Source organism: Oryctolagus cuniculus, chromosome 3 (assembly GCF_051225735.1).
Source record: "Oryctolagus cuniculus isolate XC-2025 breed Fujian yellow rabbit chromosome 3, ASM5122573v1, whole genome shotgun sequence".
NCBI classification, from domain to species: domain Eukaryota; kingdom Metazoa; phylum Chordata; class Mammalia; order Lagomorpha; family Leporidae; genus Oryctolagus; species Oryctolagus cuniculus.
This window is the reverse complement of record NC_142869.1, coordinates 120,090,238-120,117,649: the sequence shown is the minus strand read 5'-3', so window position 1 is coordinate 120,117,649 and position 27,412 is coordinate 120,090,238. Positions and strand designations below refer to the sequence as shown.

Below are 27,412 nucleotides of genomic sequence, written 5' to 3'. Positions count from 1 at the left end.
AAATTTTTTCATTTTTTTTTTGGTATCCTCTTCTATTTATTTCTGTAAGATTTTGTAATTCTCATTGTAGAGATCTTTGATGTCCTTGGTTAAGTTTATTTTAAGGTATTTGAATATTTTTGTAACTATTGTGAATGGGATTGATCTTAGCAGTTCTTTCTCAGCCATGGCTTTGCCTGTGTATACAAAGGCTGTTGATTTTTGTGCATTGATTTTATATCCTGCTACTTTGCCAAACTCTTCTATGAGTTCCAATAGCCTCTTAGCAGAGTTATTTGGATCCCCTAAGTAAAGAATCATATCATCTGCAAAGAGGGATAGGTGGACTTCTTCCTTCCCAATTTGTATCCCCTTAATTTCTTTTTCTTGCCTAATGGCTCTGGCTAAAATATCCAGAACTATATGGAATATCAGTGGTGAGAATGGATATCCCTGTCTGGTACCAGATCTCAGTGGAAATGCTTCCAACTTTTCCCCATTCAATAGGATGCTGGCCATGGGTTTTTCATAAATTGCTTTGATTGTATTGTGGAATGTTCCTTCTATACCCAATTTGTTTAGAGTTTTCATCATGAAAGGGTGTTGTATTTTATCAAATGCTTTCTCTGCATCTATTGAGATAATCATATGGTTTTTCTTCTGCAGTCTGTTAATGTGGTGTATAACATTGATTGTTTTGCGAACGTTGAACCATCACTGCATACCAGGGATAAATCCCACTTGGTCTGGGTGGATGATCTTTCTGATGTGTTGTTGCATTCTGTTGGCAAGAATTTTATTGAGGATTTTTGCATCTATGTTCATCAGGGAAATTGTTCTGTAATTCTCTTTCTCTGCTGTATATTTTTCAGGTTTAGGAATTAAGGTGATGCAGGCTTCATAGAAAGAATTTGGGAGGATTCCCTCTTTATTGATTGTTCTGAGTGGTTTGAGAAGAATTGGAGTTCCTCTTTAAATGTCTGGTAGAATTCAGCAGTGAATTCATCCAGTACTGGGCTTTTCTTTGTTGGGAGGGCCTTTATTACTGATTTAATTTCTGTCAAAGTTATGGGTCTGTTTAGGTTTTCTATGTCTTCCTGGTTCAATTTAGGTAGGTTGTATGTGTCCAGGAACCTATCCATTTCTGATAGATTTCCCAGTTTGCTGGCATACAAGTCCTTGTAGTAATTTCTGATGATTCTTTTTATTTCTGTGGTGTCTGTTGTTACGTTTCCTTTTTCATCTCTGATTTTATTGATTTGGGTCTTTTCTTTTTTTATTTAGTTGGGCCAATGGTGTGTCAGTTTTGTTTATTTTTTCAAAGAACCAGCTCTTTGTTTTGCTGATCTTTTGTAATTTTTTTTATTCAATCCTGTTGATTTCTTCTCTGATTTTAATTATTTCTCTTCTCCTACTAGATTTGGGTCTGGTTTGCTGCAGATTTTCTAGATCCTTGAGATGCATTGATAGCTCATTTGTTTGGTGCCTTTCCATTTTCTTGATGTAGGCACCTGTTGCTATAAACTTTCCTTTTAACACTGCTTTTGCTGTATCCCTTAAGTTTTTATATGTTTTGTTGTTATCCTCATTTATTTCCAGAAAGTTTTTGATTTCTCTTTTGATTTCTTCTATGACCCAGTGTTCATTCAGGAGCAGGTTGTTCAGTCTCCATGTGTTTGCATATGCTCTTGGAATTCCTGAGTTGCTAATTTCAGCTTCATTCCATTGTGATCTGAGACTATGCATTGTATGATTTTGATTCTTATGAATTTGCTGAGACTTGCTTTATGGCCTAGTAGGATTCACCACATACTAGGCCATAAAGCAAAGGAACCTCTGTGTTGTTTTCCTCAATCACTATACTAACTTACGTTCTCTCCAACATGTGCAAGGGCACCCTTTTCTCCATGTCCCTGCCAGCCCTTGTTCTCTTTTGTTTTTTTTTGATAATAACTATTGTGAGTTGGGATGATATCTCATTGTGATTTCCATCTGCATTTCTGGAATGATGAGTGAAGTTGAGGATTTTTCTTGTGCACCTGTTGACCACTCATGTGCCTTCCTTTGAAAAACTTCTATTCAGTTTGGTTTCTTATTTTAAAAATTGGATTATTTTTTCTTATTATGTTGAGTTTCTTATACATTTTGATTACTAACTGCTGGTCACATACATAGTTTTTTTTTAACTTTTATTTAATGAATATAAATTTCCAAAGTATGACTTATGGATTACAATGGCTTCCCCCCCATACCGTCCCTCCCACCCACAACCCTCCCCTTTCCCACTCCCTCTCCCCTTCCATTCACATCAAGATTCATTTTTGATTATCTTAATATACAGAAGATCAGCTTAGTATACATTAAGTAAGGATTTCAACAGTTTGCTCCCACACAGAAACATAAAGTGAAAAATAATAGATGATTTTTTTTAAATGATGATGAAATCAGATCAGACCTATTGTCATGTTTAATCCCAGTGAGAGTCAAGTTGGGAATTGATAATTTCTTTCTTTTTTTTTTTTTTACAGAAGATCAGTTTAGTATGCATTAAGTAAAGATTTCAACAGTTTGCACCCCCATAGAAACACAAAGTGAAATATATTGTTTGAGTACTCGTTATAGCATTAAATCTCAATGCACAGCACATTAAGGACAGAGATCCTACATGAGGAGTAAGTGCACAGTGACTCCTGTTGTTGACTTTACCAATTGACATTCCTGTCTATGGCATCAGTAATCTCCCTATGCTCCAGTCATGAGTTTCCAAGGCTATGGAAGCCCTCTGAGTTCTCCGACTCTTATCTTGTTTAGACAAGGTCATAGTCAAAGTGGAGGTTCTCTCCTCCCTTCAGAGAAAGGTACCTCCTTCTTTGAAGACCTGTTCTTTCCACTGGGATCTCACTCACAGAGATCTTTTGCCAGAGTGTCTTGGCTTTCCATGCCTGAAATACTCTCATGGGCTTTTCAGCCAGATCCGAATGCCTTTAGGGCTGATTCTGAGGCCAGAGTGCTATTTAGGACATCTGCCATTCTATGAGTCTGCTGAGTATCTCACTTCCCATGTTGGATCACTCTCCCCTTTATTTATTCTATCAGTTAGTGATAGCAGGTACTAGACTTGTTTATGTGCTCCCTTTGACTCTTAGTCCTTTCATTATGATCAATTGTGAACTGAAATTGATCACTTGGAATAGTGAGATGGCATTGGTACATGCCACCTTGATGGGATTGAACTGGAATCCCCTGGTATGTTTCTAACTCTACCATTTGGGGCAAGTCAGCTTGAGCATGTCCCAAATTATACATCTCTTCCCTCTCTTATTCCCACTCTTATGTTTAACAGGGATCACTTTTCAGTTAATTTTCAACACTTAAGAATAACTGTGTGATAATTACAGAATTAAACCAGTCATATTAAGTAGAACAGACAAAAAAAACTACTAAGAGGGATAATGTATTAAGTTGTTCATTAACAGTCAGGGCTATGCTGATCAAGTCACCGTTTCCCATAGTGTCCATTTCACTTCAAGAGGTTTCCTTTTTGGTGTTCAGTCAGTTGTCACCGATCAGGGAGAACATATGGTATTTGTCCCTTTGGGACTGGCTTATTTCACTCAGCATGATGTGTTCCAGATTCCTCCATTTTGTTGCAAATGACTGGATTTCGTTGTTTCTTACTGCGGTGTAGTATTCTAAAGAGTACATATCCCATAATTTCTTTATCCAGTCTACCGTTGATGGGCATTTAGGTCGGTTCCAGGTCTTAGCTATTGTGAATTGAGCTGCAATAAACATTAGGGTGCAGACCGCTTTTTTGTTTGCCAATTTAAATTCCTTTGGGTAAATTCCAAGGAGTGGGATGGCTGGGTCGAACGGTAGGGTTATCTTCAGGTTTCTGAGGAATCTCCAGACTGACTTCCATAGTGGCTTGACCAGTTTGCATTCCCACCAACAGTGAGTTAGTGTCCCTTTTCCCCCACATCCTCGCCAGCATCTGTTGTTGGTAGATTTCTGCATGTGAGCCATTCTAACCGGGGTGAGGTGAAACCTCATTGTGGTTTTGATTTGCATTTCCCTGATTGCTAATGACCTTGAACATTTTTTCATGTGCCTGTTGGCCATTTGGATTTCCTCTTTTGAAAAATGTCTATTGAGGTCCTTGGCCCATCTCTTAAGTGGGTTGTTGGTTTTGTTGTTGTGGAGTTTCTTGATCTCTTTGTAGATTCTGGTTATTAACCCTTTATCTGTTGTTGACAGGCAGAGTGGACAGTGAGAGAGAGAGACAGAGAGAAAGGTCTTCCTTTGCCGTTGGTTCACCCTCCAATGGCTGCCGCGGCCGGCACGCTGCGGCCAGCGCATCACGCTGATCCGAAGCCAGGAGCCAGGTGCTTCTCCTGGTCTCCCATGCGGGTGCAGGGCCCAAGCATTTGGGCCATCCTCCACTGCACTCCCTAGCCACAGCAGAGAGCTGGCCTGGAAGAGGGGCAACTGGGACAGAATCTGGTGCCCCAACCAGGACTAGAACCCGGTGTGCCGGCGCTGCAAAGCGGAGAATTAGCCTAGTGAGCCAGGGTGCCGGCCCACATACATAGTTTAAAAATATTTTCTTGAGGCATAACGGGTAAGTGCCAGCATCCTATATGGGTGCAGGTCCGAGATCTGGCTGTTCCACTTCTGACCCAGCTCTCTGCTATGGCCTGGGAAACCAATAGAAGATGGCCCAAGTCCTTGGAACCCTGCACCCACATGAAGGACCCAGAGGAAGCTTCTGGCTCCTGGCTTTGGATCAGTGCAGCTCCAGCCATTGTGGCCAATTGGGGATTGAACCAGCAGATGGAAGACCTCTCTCTCTCTGCCCCTCCTTCTTTCTCTGTGTATTTCTTTCAAATGAATAAATAAATGAGGCCTCTTTGTGTGAGACCCTTAGCTGTTGGGCTGGAAGAGCGACGGTGTCTCTCGACAAGAAGCACCGGAGAACAGCCTGATGAGCATGTCTGTGTATTAGCAATCAGGCACAGACTTTTATAGGGTAAGAGGGGGAGAAAAAGCCTGAGGTAGTAATAGCAATTCTGTAGGGCAGAAGGGGCAGTGTGCCAAAAGACCCCTAACCAATCAACTTATAGATTATGTAGGCCATGTAGGCCCCTTTGTGCAACCGGCCCACATCTGGAATGTGGGAGCTGCTTATCGGCTCTCTGTTTATCAATCGACTCTCTGTTGATCAATCATAAAGGCACAGCCACAAGGCTCCCAACAGGGAAGGAGGAGTGGGGGAAATGGGCCTGGAGCTCCTGCCACCTGCCAACAGCCAGGCTGTGTGGTCCCTCCCAACCTCCCACATGGGCAGAGCAGGCAGTCTCATGGGATCACCCACAAATAAATCTTTTTTTTAAACTTTTATTTAATGAATATAAATTTCCAAAGTACAGATTATGGATTACAATGGCTTTTCCCCCCATAACTTCCCTCCCACCCACAACCCTCCCCTCTCCCACACCCTCTCCCCTTCCATTCACATTAAGATTCATTTTCAATTCTCTTTATATACAGAAGATCAGTTTAGCATATATTAAGTAAAGATTTCAACAGTTTGCACCCACACAGAAACACAAAGTGAAAAATACTGGTTGAGTACTAGTTATAGCATTAAATCACAATGTACAGCACATTAAGGACAGAGATCCTACATGAGGAGTAAGTGCACAGTGACTCCTGTTGTTGACTTAACAAATTGGCACTCTTGTTTATGGCATTAGTAATCACCCTAGGCTCTTGTCATGAGTTGCCAAGGCTATGGAAGCCTTTTGAGTTCACTGACTCTGATCATATTTAGACAAGGTTGTAGTCAAAGTGGAAGTTCTCTCCTCCCTTCAGAGAAAGGTACCTCCTTCTTTGATGGCCTGTTCTTTCCACTGGGATCTCACTCGTGGAGATCTTTCATTTAGGTCTTTTTTGTTTTGTTTTGTTTTTTTGCCAGAGTATCTTGGCTTTCCATGCCTGAAATATTCTCATGGGCTCTTCAGCCAGATCCACATGCCTTAAGGGCTGATTCTGAGGCCAGAGTGCTGTTTAGGACATCTGCCATTCTATGAGTCTGCTGTGTATCCTGCTTCCCATGTTGGATCATTCGCTCCCTTTTTTTTTATTCTATCAGTTAGTCACAAATAAATCTTAAAAAAAGTATTTCCTCCCATTCTGTTTGTTGCGTTTACACTATGTTCATTATTCCCCTTTAGTTTAGTAAAATCCCATTTGTCTGTTTTCTCTTACTTCCTGTGTGTTCAGTGCCTTACCTAAATAATCTTTGTCCATTTCAATTTCTTTTTTAATTAAGATTTTATTTATTTATTTGAAAGGCAGAGTTACAGAGACAGAGGGAAAGACACATGCAGAGAAAACTTCCATCTGCTGGTTTATTCCCAAGCCAGGCTGAAATGAGGAGCCAGGAACTCCATTTGGGTCTCCCATGTGAGTGGTGGGGGTCCAAGCACTTGGACTATCTTCTGCTGCTTTTCCAGGCACATTAACAGGGAGCTGGGTTGGAAATGGAGCAGCTGGGCCTTGAACCAATGCCCTTATGGGATGCCAGCTGCTTAACCTGCTGCACCACACCGCTGGCCCTGTCCATTTCACTTTCCTGGAACATTTTCCATGTTTTCTTATAATGGGTTCATGGTTTTGGGTCTTACGTTTTGGTCTTTGATTAATTTTGAGTTGATTTTTCCATATAGTGGGAGGTGGGTTTGGTTTCCATCTTCTGCGTGTGGATTTCCACTTTTCTTGGCACCACTAGTTGAAGACTCTTTTTCTCCAATGCATGTTCTTTGTCAAAGATCCGTGGGCTGTGAATGCATGGACTTACATCTAGGATCTCTGTTCGATGCGTTTTCTGCCTTCCTGGATTTTCCTCTTTCTTGTTAGCATTTCAGTCTGAAAATTCCCTTCAGCATAGCTTGCAAGACTGATCTGCTGACGATACATTCTCCTAGCTTTTGTTTATCTGGGAGTGTCTTTCTCTCTGCTTCCTATTAAAGGATGGCTCTGCTGGGTGCAGAGTTCTTGTTGGGAAGTTTTTCCCCTTGAGTGCTGTTACATTTTGATCCCGCTCTCTTTGGCCTGTATGGTTTCTGCCTGGAAATCTGCAGTCAGGTGAACTGGGACACCCCTGAACATTGATGGCTTCTTTTCTCTTGAAGTCCTGAGAATCCAGTTGAATGTTGGAGAGTCTGGTTATGATATATCCTGGAGTGGACATGGTAGAGTAGTGACCTCTGATCTTTCTGCACTTGTATAGCTACATCTTCCTTGAGGTTTGGGAATTTGCTGCCTCTTTAGATGGGCTTTATGCCCCTTTGGCCTTCTCAGGTCCCCTTAAGACCTACCATAGGCTTTCTTCTTTCCTCTTCATTCTTTTCTATTTTTTCTCCTTTGACTGTATATTTTCAAATAGTGTGTCTTTAAGGTCACTAATTCTTTTCTTCTGTTTGACCTGTTCTCTTATGTTTGGTGCTATCTACTGCATTTTTTATTTCACTTAGTGTATTTTTATATTTATTTATTTATTTATGTGTAAGCTAGAGTTACAGAGAGAGAGAGAGAGAGAGAGAGAGAGAGGCAGAGAGAAAGATATTCCATATGTTGGTTCATTCCCCAAATGGCTGCAGCAGCCAAGCCAGGGCCAAGCCAAGTCAGAAGCCAGGAGCTCCATCCAGGTCTCCCACATAGGTGCAAGGGCCTAAGCACTTGGATCATCCTCCACTGGTTTCTCAGGCAAATTAGCAGGAAGCTGGATTGAAAATGGAGCAGCTGGTACTCGAATATGTGCCCATACAGGATGCCAACATCACAAGCGGTGGCACCAACATCACCAGGGGGTGGCTTAATATGCTACACCACAGCAGCAGCCCCCACCTAGGATTTATCCTATTTTTTAAAAAGATTTATTTATTTATTTGAAAGGCAGGGTTAGAGAGAGTCAATGACAGAGGTAGAGAGAGAGAGAGAGAGAGAGCTCTTCCTTCTGCTGGTTCACTCCCCAAATGGCCACAACAGCCACAGCTGAGCTGGTCTGATGCCAGGAGCCTGGAGCTTCTTCTGGGTCTCCCACGTGGGTTCAGGGTACATCTTCCACTGCTTTCCCAGGCCATATCAGGGAGCTGGATTGGAAGTGGAGCAGCTGAGACTTGAACCGGCACCCATATGGGATGTCAGTGCTGGAAGTGGTGACTTTACCTGCTGTGCCACAGTGCCGGCCCCTAGGATTTCTCTTTTATGAATCATTCTATCTCTGTGCTAAGATTCTGTTCTATAACACTAAATTGTGTGTTTTCTGAAGCTGAATGCATTTCCTTTAAACCCCTGTTTTTAATTCTACATCCATAAATTTGAATATACCAGTTTCTGACACCTTGCTGTTCACTAGTGAAGACTGCAGTTCCTGGAAAGTTCTGTTGCTTACTGGTGTATGACAGGATGTGGGCATTGGAGCATCAGGAACTTCCCCCTAGTATTTGTAATCTGGCTTTGGGCCTGCCTTCCAGAAATTCTAAACTGTCTGCTTATTTCTCTGAGCTTTGGATAATTCTCCTATTTCAGCAGTAGATGGCAACCCCAGTAGAGGCCTGCTGCTAGCCTACTGTTGGTGTGTTGTCACTATTTCACCACTAGAGGGAACCATAGCCAAGGCCTGTCCCAAATCCACACCCTGTGTTCAGAACCAACTGGGAAAGTGTCTAAAAAGGAGTAGTCTGTCCCTGAAATCCTCTTCCAGGGGCTGCGGTGGGCTCAAATGTCTTGTCCATAGTTACTTATTTGTTGCCAAGCTTCTGCTTGGCTCTGGGCCCCACTGTGGAGTGACCAGCCCCAGGTTCTTATATAATATCTGAATTTTTCCTCTTCCAGGTGTACCACTACTCTCTCCTGGGGCTGGGCACTTCTGTGGCCAGCAATTCCACAATGTTAGCTCTCACATGTGATGCGTTAGCTCACCAGGACCAGCATGGCGTGGGAGAGGACCATGGCCCACCCTGCTGCTGGGGTGAACTCCCAGTCGGAGGCAGCTGTAACCAGCCATAGGCAATGCTCTTGGGATAAAAGGCCAATCAGCCGGGGCCATGGGTCTCCATGAGGGACCGGGGAACGTTTGCAGGCTGCATGCATGGCCTCTGGCTTTAGGGAAGAGGCCAGTGGTGTGGGCCCAGTGTTGGATTTTACCAGCCTGGCACTGAGTCCCAAGACATAGCCTTGTGTTCAGTTTCATGCCCTGCTCCTGGGTGGCTGCAGTCTTGTGCCCTGGTATCGCCCAAGTTTTGAGGAGGGGTGGTCTTGGCAGCATCTCAGCTCCTCAGAATGACACTGAGCCAGGTCGCAGCTGAGTCCCTGCACTGTTTCACAGATGCACACTGTGCCTGTGTGGGCTGAGGTTGCATGGGTTGAGAGGAGTCCATCCTGTGGGGCCATATAGATCTTCACTTGATGCTGGGCCAGATCCCGCGGCTTTGACTAGGGAAAGCTCTTTGCTGGTTGTTCAGAGAATTGCCAAGATCAAGGTCTGTGTTAAGCCCTTGGAACCAGAACGCCACATCAGGATGCAGCCTGCTGTCCGTGCAGCCACTGCTGTTTTGCTAGGGAATGGTTGAGCGAAACGCCATTATGCTTTCCTATCCCAGGTCAGCCACATCTTTGTTGGCTATATTTTGAATTGGAGTCCAGAATTCTGAAGAACTTAATTTTTTCAGTGTTTGACATCTTCTGGTTATTTCAGGGCAACTGTTGATTCCTTATTGTTTTAAATTTGAAAGTCAGAGTTACACAGAGGGAGAAGGAGAAGCAGAGAGGAGACAGAGAGGCCTTCCATCTGCTGGTTCACTCCCCAATTGACTGCAACAGGCGGAGCTGTGCCAATCTGAAGCCAGGAGCCAGGAGCCTCTTCCCAGTCTCCAATGCGGGTGCAAGGGCCCCAGCACTTGGGCCATCTTCTGCTGCTTTCCTAGGCCATAGCAGAGAGCTGGATTGGAAGTGGAGCAGCTGGGACTCGAACCTATGGGATGCTGACACTGTAGGTAGAGGCTTTACCTGCCATGCCACAGCGCCAGCTCCAACTGTTGATTCCTTAAGTGCTCTGCTCCACCATTTTTCTGTGATATCAGCCCTGTTGCCTCTTGACCAAAACATGCTTCCTTTCCTGTCAGACATCAGTTCAAGCAAACATTGCTGTTAGATCTCGTATGTTCCAGTCAAGCCACCTAACTATTTTTTTAGATTTATTTACTGGGAACGGTCCTGTGGTGTAGTGGGTAAAGCCGCCGTCTGCAGTGCCAGCATCCCATATGGGTGCTGATTCAAGTCCCGGCTGTTCCATTCCAATCCAGCTCTCTGCTATGGCCTGGGAAAGCAGTAGAAGGTGGCCCAAATCCTTGGGCCCCTGCACCCACACTGGAGACTGGGAAGAGGCTCCTGGCTTCAGATTGGCACAGCTCTACCTGTTGCAGCCAATTGGGGAGTGAACCAGCAGATGGAAGGCCTCTCTGTCTCCTGCTCCTGTGTGGGAGACCCGAAGAAGCTCCTGGCTCCTGGCTTCAGATCAGCATAGCTCCAGCCATTGCAGCCAGTTGGGGAGTGAACAAGAGGATGGAAGACCTCTCTCTCTCTCTCTCTCTCTCTCTCTCTCTCTCTCTCTGCCTCTCCTTCTCTCTTTGTGTAACTCTTTCAATAAATAAATAAATCTTAAAAATTTTATTTATTTATGTGAGAGGCACAGTTACAGACAGAGAAAAAGAGAGGTCTTTCATTTGCTCATTCACTCCCCAAAAGGCAGCAATGGCTGGAACTGGACTGATCTGAAGCCAGGAACAAGCAGCTTCTTCCAGGTCTCCCACGTAGGTGCAGGGGCCCAAGCACTTGGATCATTTCCACTGCTTTCCCATGCTATTAGCAGAGAGCTGGATCAGAAGAGGAGCAGCCAGTACACGAACCAGCCCTATATGGGATGTCGGCAGTACAGGCAGAGGCTTAGCCTACTAAGCCACAGGCGCTGCCCCCCACCCAACATTTTTTAGAATGTGTTTTAGTGGCAAAAGAGTTCATGGAAACTTCACCACCATATTATGTATAGTCTTCAAAATGGTTAATGCTAAATATTGGACGCTACTGAAGTTCCCAAAGTTGATTTCCACTCATGCCTGGCTTAAGCATTCAAATACTTTGAAAGGATCAAACACTTTTCAAAATGAGCAGGTAATTATGTGACTCTTTTATGAACAAAATGCAGATTTCAACACCTAAGCTTTGTAGATTTACTCATCTGCTTGCTTTTGACAGTGAGCCATAATCCGCATCATTACATAAGCCACATCATTGTTTTTTCTAGGTTCTAATTATTGATTTTATTTGTAACTGATCATGTACAAATCACTTTATAAAATAATGGTTCATGCCTAATCCCTATTTCACAATATAATCACAAGGCTAAAATTCTTCCCGAGGAAACCTTACTGTAAAGCAAGATACTACTACTATTTAGTGCAGGCTTTAAGTCAAAGATTAAGAATGACAAATTGGACAATTTGTCTTTCCTACATGAGTTGCACACCTTAATTCTGCAGAGGGATAATCTCATTGAGATAAGCATTACCATCTTTCAACCTTACAGAACAAAAAGCTATCAACAAGATGTTAATGAAGAAAAAGCTGGCCAAAAAGTAATATTGTTGACAAATAGTTTTCTATAAGAGCAGTGCTCATAATGTCCCTGATATCAAATGGTACAAAATTTAGCTATAGGCCACTAAAAGTATGTTAACCTTTTTGAAGGAACATGAAATGCTAGTGCAGTTATCTTATTTTGGTAGAAATGTGAAACAAGAATATTTTGTAGATTCTTAAAGTGGCCAATCAAAATGGCTAAGAAAGATGTGTGCGTGTGCGTGTGTGTGCACATGTGTGTGTGCATGTGTGCACATGTGTGCGTGCATGTGTGTGCATGTGTGTGTGTGTGTAACTTTTTCATCCTTTTCTCTCTGCCTATTTTTCATTCAAAAATTCAGTTCCCCATCCTAGTCAGACTCCTCAGCCCTCCAACAGGGTATTAAAGGTTCTGTCAGTAGGGGATAAACACAGATGAAGAATTAGCATGCTGTTTAACAAAGACTCAGGAAGATAATTTTAAGCAGTTACGAGAAAACTTACACATCACAAACATCTGGATATGTATATGTACACCATTCATTGTGTGCGTGTATTCTGACAACCATGTGTATTAATCAAGCTTCAGAAGGTAAACACCTATATTTTCTCACACATAACAGTGTCAGTTTTGCATGATTTAGTCTCCATTTCTGGACTTCCCATAACTTATGGTGATAGAATCAAAGACAGAGAAACACAAAACACATACAAATGTTATGATAAAAGGACCGTGTATGCTACCGCTTAGGGAAATATCTGGGAGGAAACATACTTCCACTGTTGGCCCCAAATGCCACGTCCACTCAAGTTCTTTAACTGTCAACTTTTAATACAAAAATACCTGATAATCAAGAACATTTACATGACTTACGAAATCGACAGAACATTTTCAGTACTACAGAAAACAGCTCTCTACACATCTTAAAGTTCGAAGGTCTTTGCTGGCACTGGATTTTAAAGATGATAGACACAATGACCACTAATATCAATGAAATATGGTTTTTAGCTTATACATATTTTCAAAACCAATATTACCTCACAAAACAGCAAAGACTAAGTTGCTTCTTGCTGAAGAGAAACATCAAAACTATACCAAGAAAGTAAATAATTTTTTTTAAGACAAGGAATGACCAACAGATACAAATTTACATCACCCAATTGTAGTTCCAATGAAAACAAGGATTGTTCCTCTGAGTCAGTGAGGCAGGTATCAGGCCCAGATCAATAGTACAAACGTACAAAGCACGTTTTTCTTCTCAGGGGGATAGGGGGTCAGTTTAGAAGAGTATTTTGGTGATACTAGAATGGATACAAATACACATTTTATATTCCAAAATAAAAATGCAAATCTTTTAGGACAGTGAAATCCTGATTCTTAAAACTTTCTATGAACTTGTAAAGCCATTCTAGATATTACCAAAATGAAACCACTATTTGATAAACTTTATATATTCATTTTTTCCTTGCAGGAGGGAAGAAACCCAACCAAAATTTTAACAAACTACATTTAGCTTCCAAGAAATTGACTAGAATAAAATTTTGAAAATCTGCTTTGATTATTCTTAAGGAATGTATACACCTCCAAGACTCTACCAATAATCCCTAGTCTGATTTTCTATTAAACAAATTAAAAAGCTAAATTTCTTGTGACAATAAACAATTTAAAAATTAACATCAAATTAGGATATCGAAAATATATGAGCTAATCCACACACCCCACTTGCACAATGAACATTTGAATAATAAAAAAACCACAAAGGATACTAATCAATTAGATAGTTTTGCATATTTTAATCTGGAGTTTTAGCAGAGTAAATTATTAGGAAGGCTGATTCATGGACTGTTCACATTTTATAATGTTACATTAGTTTTTTAAAATATTACCCTTTCTACACCAAATTTGTGATTCCAGTCAATTTATTTATTTATTTATTTATTTAGGAAAGGATTTTGTTAAGCTACGTTCCACAAAGCAGGAGAAACATCTTAGCACATCAGCACTGCTGGTCCTGGGCACTCCGCTGAGGTGCCACCTGCACCCACACTTCAGCATCAGAAAAAGAACTTGAACTTCCTGACTCTGAGTCTGGCTCACTTAACACATCTAACTCCCATTCCGTGCTAGACTCACTTTGAGCATCGTCGTCCTCAGTGATGAAGCTCTGACCAGGTACAAGGCAAGAGGGATAAACACGAGCACAGAGGCAAATAAAGCCGGACTCAAACTGCAGAGGACCTAACATGGCGCCTACGGTAACCCACTGGTCTCCCCTTGTGTCGTATTCATACACAGTCACCCGGTTCTTTATCCACTGAGGGCTGGTGGACGTCACCAGCAGCAACTTTCGGTCATGATTGACAATCTGGTAGTTGTGGACCTCTGAGTCCAAGGGAATATTCTGAATCCGCCTCCACTCTCCCCTAGCTGGGTTGTAGACCTTCATAACTGGTATGTCACAGATACAATAGATCTCATCGTTGAAGACACACGCTTCCTGAAAGTCGCTGCAATTAAGAGAAGCGCAGCTCAGCCACAGATTGTGGCTAGGGTCATAGCAGAGCATGCGCTTATTGTTGACAGCATAAAGATAGTTCTGGACCACTAGGAGTTCAAAGGAATAGAAGGAATGGGGCACAGGAGCCACTAGTGCCCACTGGTTCCTCTGAACACTGTAGCATTCCACTTCCTTCAGCTTAACTCCGGTCACTGGGTCTCGGCCACCCAAAATGTAAATGTAGCCATTGAGATAGGCCACATCCATGCCTTCGCGACACAGCAAGCAGTCTGCGAGTTGCTGCCAGCTATTTTGGGCTGGTTTGTACACCCAGAGGTCTTTCCTGGGCTGGGCGGCTAGATAGATGTCATGGTCTGGAGAGACGCAGACAGCAGAGGAGGTTATGGTCTTAGTGCGAGCCACGGTGGTTAACGGCGAAGGCATTGTATACATGTCCCCCGAGTATGGGTCGTAGCAGAGAAAGGGATTTCGGGGATGTCCAAAGAAGACCACCATCTCCTTGGCACACATACCCAGCCTCTGGGGTGGATTTTCTCCTGCGGATACAAGCGAGCTGCTGCTCCTGCTGCTGGTGCCGCTGTCTGGCACGGGCCCCAGTGCCTTGCACAACATGTTACCACAGCGCATCCGCCGGGCCCCTTCAATAACGTCCAGGCAGTACTTCCTCACGATGGGCTTGGTCAGCAGCCCTTCCAGGTAGCTCCAATCGCCTTCGGTGAAGAGCGACCAGCGGATACACCTGAAGACCTCGGCAGCGCTGGGACCCCGCTCTTCCGGGGCGGCTTCCAGCCACTGCAGGGCCACGTGGCACACCGTCAGCTCACTCGCTACGTCCAGACTGTCCAGGCGCAGGATGGCCAGCAGCTGGGCCAGCGTCAGGTCGGCCAGAGACTCCTCCCGAACCGAACTCATCCCGCTGAGCTGCTTGAAGTTGCGAGCTATGTAGGCCTGGGCCTGAGATCTCAGACTGGGGTGGCCAAAGGCATCAGCAAACTTGAGGATGGCCGTGCAGTTGGCCAGATCGAGACGGCGGGCCAGGAAGGAGGCGCAGGCTTCCCGCACGTACTCGAGCTGCAGCATGTCGGAGGCGGTGTAGAGGCGCTGCACGTTGGCCTCGCTCAGGGACACACGGCCCGTGTAGCAGTACTCCACCAGGGCCTCGAAGGATGCGGCGTCCACGTCGTGCAGGGTCACGCGGGCCTGCTGGCTCTCGTGCATGCCGCCCGTGAACATGCTCCGGAAGTAGGGGCACGCGGCGGCCAGCACGTTGCGGTTGCAGGGGAACAGGCGCCCGGTGCCAGGCCCGCAGCCGGGCGACACCACCTCGATGGTCACATCACACAGCAGCCGCGCGTCATAGAACGACTTGAGCTGTGCCAGCAGGGCTGCAGAATGGGCCGAGTCCTGTAACTCCTCTGGCCCCGTGAAAAAGGCTGAAACCGAGGCTTTGGAAGTCGTCGCGGGCCGCCGCCCACCGCGGGCACTGGCGAGGCAGTGAGGACGCGGAGCGTCTTCCCGAGACTGCATGGTGGAGGCGGCGGCGGCGCGCGCGGGCGAGAACGGCCGCAGGGACGCGGCGCCGGCTCCTCCCCACTCGCTAGGACAGCGAGTCCCGGAACAGCCTGGGCACGGTCTAGCCCCCGCGCCCGGTGCCGCGGCCCTTTATCGCGTAGACAGTGGCGGACACACCCTCTGTAACCTCGGCACCCTCTCTCTTGACTCAGTCGCCCTCAGCGGACCTGTTGGTGGAGCCCAGAGCCACCACCTTAAAGACCCCACCGCTCTGTTGGAAGCCAGGCTGAAGCTCAGGGCCTCTTTTATTTGCTTCTTGCTCTTCTTTCAAGCACTTCTGTGGACCCGCGTGTTCCCTGCATTGAAGAACGCTCCCTGTTTGGGTGCGGGTGTTTACAATGTCGAATAGAGCTCCGTTGTAGTATTACGTTTCGCCAGAAGGTGTCACTCTCACAGGTTGCCCACAAGTGGAAATAATATTGCATGCGCTGAACATAAAGTGACTTGGAGTAATGGTGATTCCCCATGGTCCCGTGAAAGAGACAAAAAGGAGGAAAAGCTAGTTTTGGTAAACTTACATTTATAGGTCCTCAATAGCAACTTACATATTTAATTGATTCATGTAGTTATTTCAAATTTATATATTATAGAAAGTCATATTAATTTATAAATGTTGCATTTATTCAAACTAATTTCTTATAGAAGAATTTAATCGAAGGTCTTCACAAATATCTTTCATTAATGTCTTTATTATTACCAGAGCCACTTAAGAAAACTTTCATTTGGGAACACTCCTACTTTCAAACTCAGAAAAGTCACAAGACTCAGAATAGAACATTGAATATCCGTATACTTTTTACCCAGATTCACCTGTTCACATTTTGTGACATTTGCTTTATCCATTGGTATCTGTTTCTCTCTATATAAGCAAAGCATGCATTTTTTTTCTGAGCTATTTAGCTATCTCCAAATACTTTGGTATGTATTTCCTAAATAAATGGTATTCTCCTGCACTCTTAAGTACAACCATGAGCTCCACTAATGGAACTCCCCCCACCCCAAATCTGTGGCCATATTCTGGCTGGCTCCATCATGACCTCGCAGCTTGCTCTGCTCCAGGACAAGGGTCTGATCTAGAGTCATTGCATTGGTCATCAAGTTGCTGCATCTCTCTGGGCCCTCATCATCAGGAACATCTCCATAGCTTGTACTCTTGTTTTATGACCTTGGTGTTTTTGAAGAATACAGTCTCTTCCATGCCATTCTTTTAAAATGAAAGTTTTCTTCTTTTGGATTTGTTAATATTTCCTCATGGCTAGACTGGTGTTCTGTGCCAGAATGCTGAAAAGCAGGGCTGAGCCTCTCAGGGTGTCCTGTCTTGCGGCATATGGCACCCATCTGCCCTCAGTGGTGATCCTCATTTTCATTTCTTGGTCCAAGTGTTGTCCAGTTTCCCCATGGGAGAGCCACGCACATTCCAGAAACTCTGCCCGGCATTCAGCTTACATTTCTCACTGTTAGTCTTCACAGCCATTTTGCAAGCAAGGCTTTTGTCTTCTCACCATACTGAGAAGGTGGCTGTGCCCGGTGAGACTGAGATGTTTCAAGGCGATGCGCTAACAAGGCTGGTGTCTGGATCAGGTGCATCTAGGCCTTTTCCACATCTCCATTGTGCTTCCCATGTTGAAATGATCCAAGTATATTTCAATAAACTGGTGCCTTCCCATGTTATCTGCTTTATTAATAAAACCCTGCCAAAATTAGTGCACTTTATTGTAGGGCTGATGTGTGGTCTTCAGAGTTAAGTATGACCTTGAACTTCTTCATATTAAGGGGTGGGACGGAGCTGAGAAAATTTCATCTTGTATTGCTGTACCTCGATGAGCTAATATAAGAAACTACAGTAACTATAGTGTTAATAATTTTTATTAAAGAAATCAGAAATATATATTTTCAATTCTCCAGGAGCACTTTGCTCCTGATTTTCAAGTCTCACTGCAATTCCTAGTTAATAAAAACATGTTTTAATATGCCTGCAGAAAATTGATACTCTTTCCAATCTGTGCCATGAAACAAATAAAATGTGGGGAAGAAATTGAGCTCTCATTGCAGAAATGGAAAATGGATTTTTAAAAGTTCAGATCATTACCAAGGGTAATTTTCTTATAATAAGTTTAACACAGACTTGCTCAATGCAAAACTTTACCGGGGAAAATGATTGCTTTTGAAATAGATGAAAGAGAACGGCAAGATATTCTCAGAACTGCTGTTCTAGAAGCCACTCTGGATTTAGGTGCAGGGGCTGCTGCCGCACAGCGCCAGGGCAAGGCCCACAGGGCCGCAGGTGGACAGCGCTTGGTGCTTGTTTTTGAGCAGGACGTGAGGTCAGTTGCAAGCTGGGGAGGTTGCTCCCTCTCCTGGGGACTGTGTGCTGCTTCCTGCCTGGCCCAGGAGTTTGAATCCCGCCGTCTCCTTCTAGAAACCTCCATGCTCTTGGGAATGGAGTGTGACACACGTTGCTTGTTACATGGATGCATAATGAGGTCTGACCCAGTGTGCTTCTGAGCGTCTGGGGCAATTGTACTTCTCACCTCCTTGGAGCAGGGTAAGCCTCTGTCACCAACAGGAGTGAAAAATGGAGCTTAACTCCACATTCTAAAGCCTTTAAATAGATCATAAGAGATATTATGGATAACTTTATGCCAATAAGTCTGATAATTTGGATGCAATATAATTTTAAAGGACAATAGCATAGCTTACTAAAAGTGACACACAGAAATTATGCTTTTCCAGTATCTGTTAAGAAATTGAATTCTAATGTAGGGAAGAAAGAGAAGGCCAGAGCCCCTATCTGCTGGCGTACTTCCCTATCACCCACAGTAGTCTTCTAGCTGGGACCAAAGCTGCAGGCCAGGAATTCAACCCAGGTCTCCACATGGTGACAGGAACCCAATCCCTTGAGCCATCATTGCTGCCTTCCAAGGCCTGCATTAGTGGGAAGTGGAGTCAGTTGTTGGACCCTGGAACTCTGGGGTAGGAGACAGGCATATTAACTGCTGTCTTCTAACCTAAAATCTTTCTCACAAAGAATTCTCCAAGTTCAGATAGCTTTTCTCATGAATTTATCAGAATATTATAAGAAGAAATGAAGAAGAAATTATAAGAACAATTTTCTTCCAGAAAATAGAAAAAAATTAGAATATTATCAATCAGTATCTTGAGAATAGAATGATCATACAAATATTGGACAAGGACGGTCAAAGAAAGGAAAAGAAATCAATTTCAGTTGTAAACATCATTGCCAAAGAATCACAAACAAAATACTCTCAAAACAGAAAACAACATTGTATTAAGGATTTCAAGGTTGGTATAGTGTTAGGAAATTAATGCAGGGAGCTACAGTATTAGAATAAAGGAGAATAATTATGTAATTATCTAAATAAATGAAGAAAAATCACTTGACAAAGTTTCAATAATGATTCATGACAAAGACACTTAGCAAATGAGAAATGAATTGGAGCCTCCTAAATATGATGAAAACTACCTTTTAAAGTAGCACTCACAAAGTCATACTTTCGTGTGAAACACTGTGGGCTTCCCCCGACCCTGCAGTCACCACTTCCACTCCATGCTGTGCTGACATTCCAGCCAGTGCAATGGGGCAAGATCAAAACTAGGATGGGAGGAGCAGAAATGAAACTATTGTTGTTTGCCGATGATGTGATTGTGGGTATGTAGAAAATCCAAAAGAATTAGAATGAGTAAGTGAAATTAGCCGTGCTGGCAATGCAACGTTACTGTATTATGATTAATTTTTATTTCAACATAACAGCCAAAACTCCAAACTGAAATTTAAAATAGGGTGCCATTTACAATAGTGGCAAAAATTAGGTATAACTTCGGAGTAAATGAAAAAACGTTTTGCAAGATTTCTGTGCAAAATATTTCAGAGCATTATTGAGGGAAATTAAAGTAGATCTAATAAACTGAGAGACATACGATATTCATATATTGAGAAATTTACTATTATACAGATGTAAGATATATCCAAATTGATTCACAGATTGCATATTTCCATAATTAAAACTGCAAGTGGGATTTTTTCTGAAATGGACGATCTGGTTCTCAAATCTGTATGGAATTGCAAAGGGCACAGGAGAGCCGTGACAGTCTTTAAAAAAAGGAAACAGAAAGAGACAAAAGTGAACATACAAAAACCAGCAGAAGTTCAAACACAGACACACAAGTGCAGGCTGCTGAGCAGACTCTAGCAGACGTCAGATCTATTAGAATAGCATGGTTGCATTCAGGAATCAGTAACCAGGGGCTGGTGTTGTGGCACAGCGGGGGTTAGCTGCATGGGCCACTGGCACCCCAAGTGCACATAGTTTCCCTTCTGATATTGCACCTGGGGAGGCAGCAGATGATGGCCCAAGTACTCGGACCCCTGCCACCAGTGTTGGAGACCCGGATGGAGTTCCTGGCTCCTGACTTCCACCCGGCCCACCCCCTATTGTTGTGGCCATTTGCGGGGTGAACCAGTAAATAGAAGCTCTCTTTGTCTCTGTCTCTCTCTATCTCTCTCTGTCACTCTGCTTTAAAAAAAAAATCTTATTTTTAAAAAATAAGAACAGATAAGATCAATGGCACATACCAGAGTAGGAACAGACCCACACATCACAGTCACTTGGTTTACTTCTGGGTGATACTGCAGTGCAGTGGGAATTGGATGAACTTTTCAGCAAATGATGTTCGGTATCCACAGGGAACATTATCTTGACATCTGCACAACATAGAGAAAAAAAGAATTCCACAAGCGTAAAAAAACACACTTCGGTTAGATTACAGCTATAAATAAAGCTTGTAGAAGAAAATAGCATTGTCTTCAGGAGCATGAACAAAAGGAGTTTTTTTTTTTTTATTTAAAGAAGCAAAAGCTGTAGAAATAAAGGCAAAGATTTATTGACCTGACTCCATCAAAAGAAAGGCCGTTTAAAGAAAAGACTTCTTTAAGAGAGTGAAAAGTTGGTCTTCAAAAGGGGAGAACATATTTTAAGAGATGAATGTAACACAAAACCAGGCTCCAGACTATATAAAGAAGTCCTTTAAATCTGTAAGAGCAGGTGTATCCTCCAATGACAGAATGACAGAATATAGCGCTCAACTTATTTAGATCTTTTCTCTCATCAGAGGTTTGTGGTTTTTAGTGTCTAATTCTTGTATGTCTTTTGGCAGATTCATCCCTAAGTATTTCATGATTTTTGATGCTATCGTGAATTATACTTAAAAAGTATTGATTCATAACTGGTTGTTGAGAGTGGGTACAAATGAATTTGATTCTTGTATGTTGATTCATGATGTCAGAGAACATATATTACATGAATATATATGTGTGTATGTATACATATGTATTATATATATCTATATCCACATATATAGATATATACTTGTTTTATAGTCCAGAATATGATCTATCTTAATAAATACTCTGTCTGCACTTTCTGTCTTTGTGTTCTGTCAATCACTCAGAGTGAGGCATTAAGATCTCCCACTGCAATGTTTGGAATTAGCTGTGTGTGACTCCTTGGAATTCTGTCACTTTTGACATCATGGGTTTTGAAATCCTGTTATCAGGCCATCAGCATTTAGCACTGTTAGAGTCTCTTGATGAACTGACACCATGAGGGGCTGAACTCCTGGAATTTTTCACAGCCTGAAGCCCACCATGTCTGATAGCAACACCACCTCTCCAGCTTTCTTCTGGGTGCTGCTGTGATCTGTTCATAACCACAGCCTCCTTTCTCTCCCCTGCCTCTGCCTTAGCTTGGCAGCCATTGATATGTCTTCATCTCGAGAATTCTGTCATTCTGAGAATGTTATGGAAACTCTTCATGACCTGTACACACCTTTACAGGCCTGTTGGGAACCATTCAAGTTGTTGCATGTATAAATCATTTGCTTCTTTTTCCTGCTTTGTACTATTCCATGGAAGACATAACCCATAGTTCAACCATGCACCTGTTGAAGGACATTCACATTGTTTACCCTTTTTGGCTATTACCAATGTAATTGCTATGAGCATTTGTGTACAGCTTCTTTTATGTTTTTAAAGTTTTTTTTTGTGACAATTTGGATGTTAAGTTGGTTTTTTTTTTTTTTTAAAGATTTATTTGAAAGGCAGAGTTACAGAAAGGCAAAAGCAGGGGTGGGGGGAGGGAGAGAGAGAGAGAGAGAGAGAGCGATTGATTCCATCCGGTAGTTCACTCCCCTGATGGCGGCAATGGCTGGAGTTGTACTAATCTGAAGCCAGGAGCCAGGAGCTTCTTCTGGGCCTCCCAGAAGCAGATGCAGGGGCCCAAGGACTTGGACCATCTTCTACTGCTTTCCCAAGCCATAGCAGAGAGCTGGGTCAGAAATGGAGCAGCTGGGACTTGAATGGGTGCCCATATGGGCTGCCGGCACTGCAGGCAGTGGCTTTACCTACTATACCACAGCGCCAGTCCCCAGGTTATTTTCTGAACATTAATCTTTATGTCTCTGGGATAGAAGGGCCCCAGAGTGCAATTGCTGAGCTATATGAAAGTGAATATTTAGTGTTAAAAGAGATTGCTTAGTTATTTTCCAGGTGGCTGTACCACTTCGCATTCCACTAGCAATACAGGAGAGAGCCGGCTCCTCCACACACGAGCCAGCCTTTGTACCTCAGGTTAAAGCCATTTGATTATAATGTGTCTCGCTGCAGATTTCTTCCTGTTTTTGTGCTTAGTGTTTACTTTGCTTCTTAGATTTCTGAAATTATAGTTTTGTCGTTGCAGTTTTTGTAAGATTTGCAATATTTCTAGGGTAATTATTTTTTCTTTCCCTCCCACAGTCTCTGTTCTATCAGGGACTCCATGTACACATATGTTAGTTTACTTAAAGTTGTGCTACTGATACCATTTCTTTTTTTTTCCCTTTTTCTTGCTTTTTTTTTCACTTCGTGTTTCATTTGGATAGCTGTTTTTGATATGTCTCCAAGTTCACCTGCATTTGCTTTTCTAATGCAATGTCTTTATTTCTTCTGTCTTTCAAAGATTTATTTATTCATTTGCTTAAAAGGCAGAGTGACAGAGAGAGCAAGAACGAGAGCGAGATAGAAAGAGAGAGATCTTCCATCTGCTGGTACACCCCCCAAATGGCTGTAATGGGTAGTACTTGGCCAGCTCAAAGCCAGGAGCCCAGAACTGCATCTGGGTCTCCCATGTGGGTGGCAGGGCTCCATGTACTTGGGCCGTCAGCCACTGAATTCAAAGGTGCATAAGCAAGGAGCTGGCTCAGAAGTGTAGCAGCCAGGACTCAAAACAAGTGCTATGATGTGGGTTGCAGGTGTCACAAGCAGTGGCTTAACCCTGTGTGCCACAATACAGGCTCTTCCAGTATGCTTTCCAGTTCATGCATTGTAGTCTTTATCTCAGTGATTTTTTTTTTGACAGGCAGAGTGGACAGTGAGAGAGAGAGAGACAGAGAGAAAGGTCTTCCTTTTGCCGTTGATTCACCCTCCAATGGCTGCCGCAGTGCGCCGATCCGAAGCCAGGAGCCAGGTGCTTCTCCTGGTCTCCCATGTGGGTGCAGGGCCCAAGGGGCCATCCTCCACTGCACTCCCTAGCCACAGCAGAGAGTTGGCCTGGAAGAGGGGCACTGGGACAGAATCCGGCGCCCTGACTGGGACTAGAACCCGGTGTGCCGGCGCTGCTAGGCGGAGGATTAGCCTGTTGAGCTGTGGCACCGGCCTCTCAGTGATTTTTTAAATTTATTTACTTGTGAGGCAGAGTTACAGACAGAGGGAGGGAGAGACAGACAGAGAAAGGTCTTCCACCTGCTGGTTCACTCTCCAGATGGCTGCAACGGCCGGAGCTGTGCCCATCCGAAGCAAGGAGCCAGGAGCTTCTTCTGGGTCTCCCACATGGGTGCAGGGGCCCAAGCACTTGGGTCATCTTCCACTACTTTCCCAGGCCATAGCAGAGAGCTGGATCAGAAGAGGAGCAACCAGGACTCGAACTGGTGCCCATATGGGATGCTGGCACTGCAGGTGGAGGCTTAGCCTACTATACCACAGCACTGGCCCCTCTCAGTGAGTTCTATTTCATTCTTTTTCATATCCTCACACCTGTGCTTAGCTTCCATCATAGAGAGAGCACAGTTTTAACTACTGTCTCAAGGCTGTGCCTACTCTGTGAACCCTGGCCACCTCCTTGGCCCCTCCGCTCTGTCTCCTCAGCAGGCAGAGTCTGTTGGGCTGTGCTGTGGGTGGCCCTCTTTGAGGCAAGGACAAGGAAGCTGTAGAACCCGGGTTGATGTCATGATCTTCTCTGGGGTGGTTTCCACTCTGAGCAGAGTTCCCTGTTAAAAACAAACAGAGAATTCAGAATTGCACCCTTGAGACATTTCACATAATGTGTCCAAGGGAATCCTTTGAAAGAAAGGGTCTGTGGGGCTGGTGCTGTGGTGTAATGGGCTAAGCCTCTGCTGAAGCCCTGGCAATCCATGTGGGCAGGTTTGTGTCCCAGCTGCTTCTCTTCTGATCCAGCTCTCTGCTTACGGCCTAGGAGACCCTTAGAAGATTACTCAAGTGCTTGGGCCCTTGCACTCGCATAGGAGACCCAGAAGAAGCTCCTGGCTCCTGGCTTCAGATCTGCCCAGCTCTGGCTGCTATAGCCATCTGGAGAGTGAACCAGTAGATGGAATATTCTCTCTCTCTCTCTAACTGTGCCTTTCAAATAAATAAATATATCTTAAAAAACCCCACAGAATAGTTAGAATCTAGTGTGGGGTATAGACAAGTAAACAGCCCATTGATAGTTGAGTGGCTAGCTGCTGTCTGAAAAAGCCACTGGAAAGGTGGGATTTACCTTCTGCTCATTGAAACTTCAGTCCCCATGGAAACAAGGTTATTAATATTGGTCCACACTGCTATGGATGCCAGGTGAGGCCTCCACCAGTCAGCACACAGATGCGGCCCTGGGGGCTGGATTATCATTTGCAGATAATGTGATTATCTACTGAGGGAACCTGAGAAGCAATTGAGTAACTTATAACAGATATTGATGACACTCAGTAAAGTGTTCTTTTGTTGGGTAGGATTAGGTTTGTCTGAGAATCACTGAAGATGTTCCAAACGGTGCTTAGATCAGATACAAAATTACACAGGATTTATAGGAAAACTGGGAACTTGACCGAGGGACATAAACAAGAACCTGATAAAATTGATGTTTCTCAATAGTAATATTTCTCAGTGAGAAAAATAGCTATGATGGAGATCGAATTTATTGCATTCATTTATCACAGTTTCAAGCAAAATGTTGGGATATTTTTTGAATTGGAAAAAACAAGTTCATCTGGTGAAACAAAAGAAAATAATGAAGTCACTGTTGAGAAAATATTTTGTGAAGGAGACGTATCCTTTCAGATCCTAAAATGCATTTGCTGCCAATAAAATGGTGTGACTGTGATAGAAACAGACTGAGAAGTTACTGTGACAACCGGAACAATCAGGAACACAGGTGTGCATTGTACAGACATGTCTGCTTGATTTGTTACATACGTGTGTACCTGCTCGCTTAGTTTATGACATATTTGGCATTTCAAACCAATAGAGTCTGGATTGTCCCATAAACGGTGGTGAGAAAATTAGTTAACTACTCAAATATGTAAGGATGAGGCCATAGATCACATCCTATGCCCAAATTAATTCTAGCTGCAATTAGGATTTATGTGTAAAAGTGACAACATAAATATATAAGGAGATTATGCAGGTGAATATTTTACATAGTCTATGGCCGGAGGAGGTTTTCTAGCACAGTCCCGAAAGCATAAAAATATGGTACAATTTAAATACGTAGAATTAAAGAAAATTTTATGCTTCAAACAGCATCATAAATAAAACTTAAGACAGGTGCACACTGAAAAAATAACTTTTTGTGGTTTGCTTGGAAGGCAGAGGTGTAATATTTTTAAAGACCACACTGATGAATGTGCTGCCGGCAGTGCTCTTCCAAGACAGCTGGTCCCCTCCCGCGGAGTCCCTTCCCTCACTCCAGTGTGGGCACCTGGCTAGAGGAGGGGCCCTCCCAAGGCCATCACACCTACTGCACACTCCTCCGATGCTTGCTGTCTTTCCCAGCCCCTGTCCCTCTGTAGCCCGCTGTGAGACCGGGGCTGCCTTACTCTCCAGTGTACCCCAAGAAGAGCCTGGAAGTTACAGGGAGCAGAGAGAATGCCCAAGAAAAATGTGTCAGTTGAATGGATGAATGGATTAACTTTGCAAAATGAGACCCCTGGGCCTCAGGAATGCCTAACTCATGCTGTCAAATGAAACAACACAAGGCAATGTATCTTGGCCACTTTGAATCAGACTTCCTTGAAAATTTTGTTGAGTGTTAATCTCGGAAAGTGCTGGTGTGCGGAGTAGCAATTGTGCACGAAGTTCTATGGAACTTCCCTACACTCTTTGCATGGATTTAACTTCTCCCTTATGCTTCTCTGAGCTTCCTCCAAGTGTCTCTGTTAAGATAACGGTAGCAGGCAGACAGAAAGAACCCTCCTGCTTCATGGCTTGTCACACATGACCAACACTTATTTTTGCCTCACAGAAGGTCTGGTTCAAGGCAGGGCAGGCTTGGCTGCAGTCTTCTCTATACAGTCATTTGGGGACCCATTGTTGAGATGTGACTTTGGCCGGGCACAGGGAGGAAAGGATGAGGATGGAGAGGTGTTTGTGGACCCTGTTAGAAGGGACTCACATTGTGGGGTTTGCATCACTTAAAAAGAACCTGGAGGGGACACGATGCTGTGGCATAGTGGGTAACAGCAGCTACCTGCAGTGCCGGCATCCCATATGGTTTGAGACCCGGTTGCTCCACTCCCGACCCAGCTCTCTGCTTTAGCCAGTGAAAGCAGTAGAAGATGGCCCAAGTCCTTGTGTCTCTGCACCTGTGTGGGAGACCCAGAGGAAGCTCCCGGCTCCTGGCTTTGGGTCAGCACAGCTCTGGCTGTTGGGGCCAATTGGGGAGTGAACCAGCAGATGGAAGACATCTCTCTGCCTCTCCTTCTCTCTCTGTGTAACTCTGACTTTCAAATAAAATAAATAAATCTTTTTTTTTTAAAGTACCTGAAGGGTGTTCTTAGGTCTCTGAGCTGCTGGTAGGAGAATTCTCAAAGAACTTTTCCCCCCTCAGAAGTCATGGTGTTCATAGTCACGGATGCTTCTTGAAGCAAGTGGAAGAAGCCAAGTCAGGGCAAAGGGTGTGAGCAGGGGTTTTTGTCTTGTCCCTGTCCTCGTGCTTCCCTGCATGTGCCATAAACCGTCTCCTACATGTCCAGTCCCACATGGGCCCAACTCTCTGCCTCCTCATCCTTGTACACACAGCTTCAATGGCATCTCCTACAGGAAGACCGTGGGGGCCCCCTCTGCGCCCCATCCCATCCCAGACAGACTGATCGTGCCGTTGCTTGCAGCTCAGGGTCTGCCCTGTGCCAAGTACTCCTTCTTCAATGGGAAAGACTCAGTATTCACTTCTCAGCCTGGAACACAGTATGTGCTCCATAGATACTGTGCATGGATGGCAAAAATCTGCTTACAGTGGAATCTGACTGTGAATGAAAAGAGCTGTAGTCTCTTCTGCTTGTCTTTTTTTTTTTTTTTTTAAGATTTATTTACTTGGAAGTCAGAGTTACACAGAGAG

At 43.9% G+C, this 27,412-nt stretch overlaps 1 protein-coding gene across 1 annotated transcript; it reads right to left on the bottom strand.

The window, feature by feature from the left end:
- Positions 1 to 13,658: 13,658 nt before the first annotated feature.
- Positions 13,659 to 21,181, bottom strand: LOC100338646 (kelch repeat and BTB domain-containing protein 7). Its single transcript, XM_089329355.1, has 2 exons — positions 20,347 to 21,181; positions 13,659 to 19,863 (listed from the first exon to the last, which is right to left on the bottom strand). The coding sequence occupies exon 2, from the start codon at positions 15,705 to 15,707 to the stop codon at positions 13,659 to 13,661; it is 2,049 nt and encodes a 682-aa protein (XP_089185481.1). The 5' UTR covers positions 15,708 to 19,863; positions 20,347 to 21,181.
- Positions 21,182 to 27,412: the final 6,231 nt, after the last annotated feature.

What these genes read in the sequence shown, in the direction of transcription:
- LOC100338646 (XM_089329355.1), bottom strand. Translation starts at nt 15,707, where the DNA reads ATGCAGTCTCGGGAAGACGCTCCGCGTCCTCACTGCCTCGCCAGTGCC.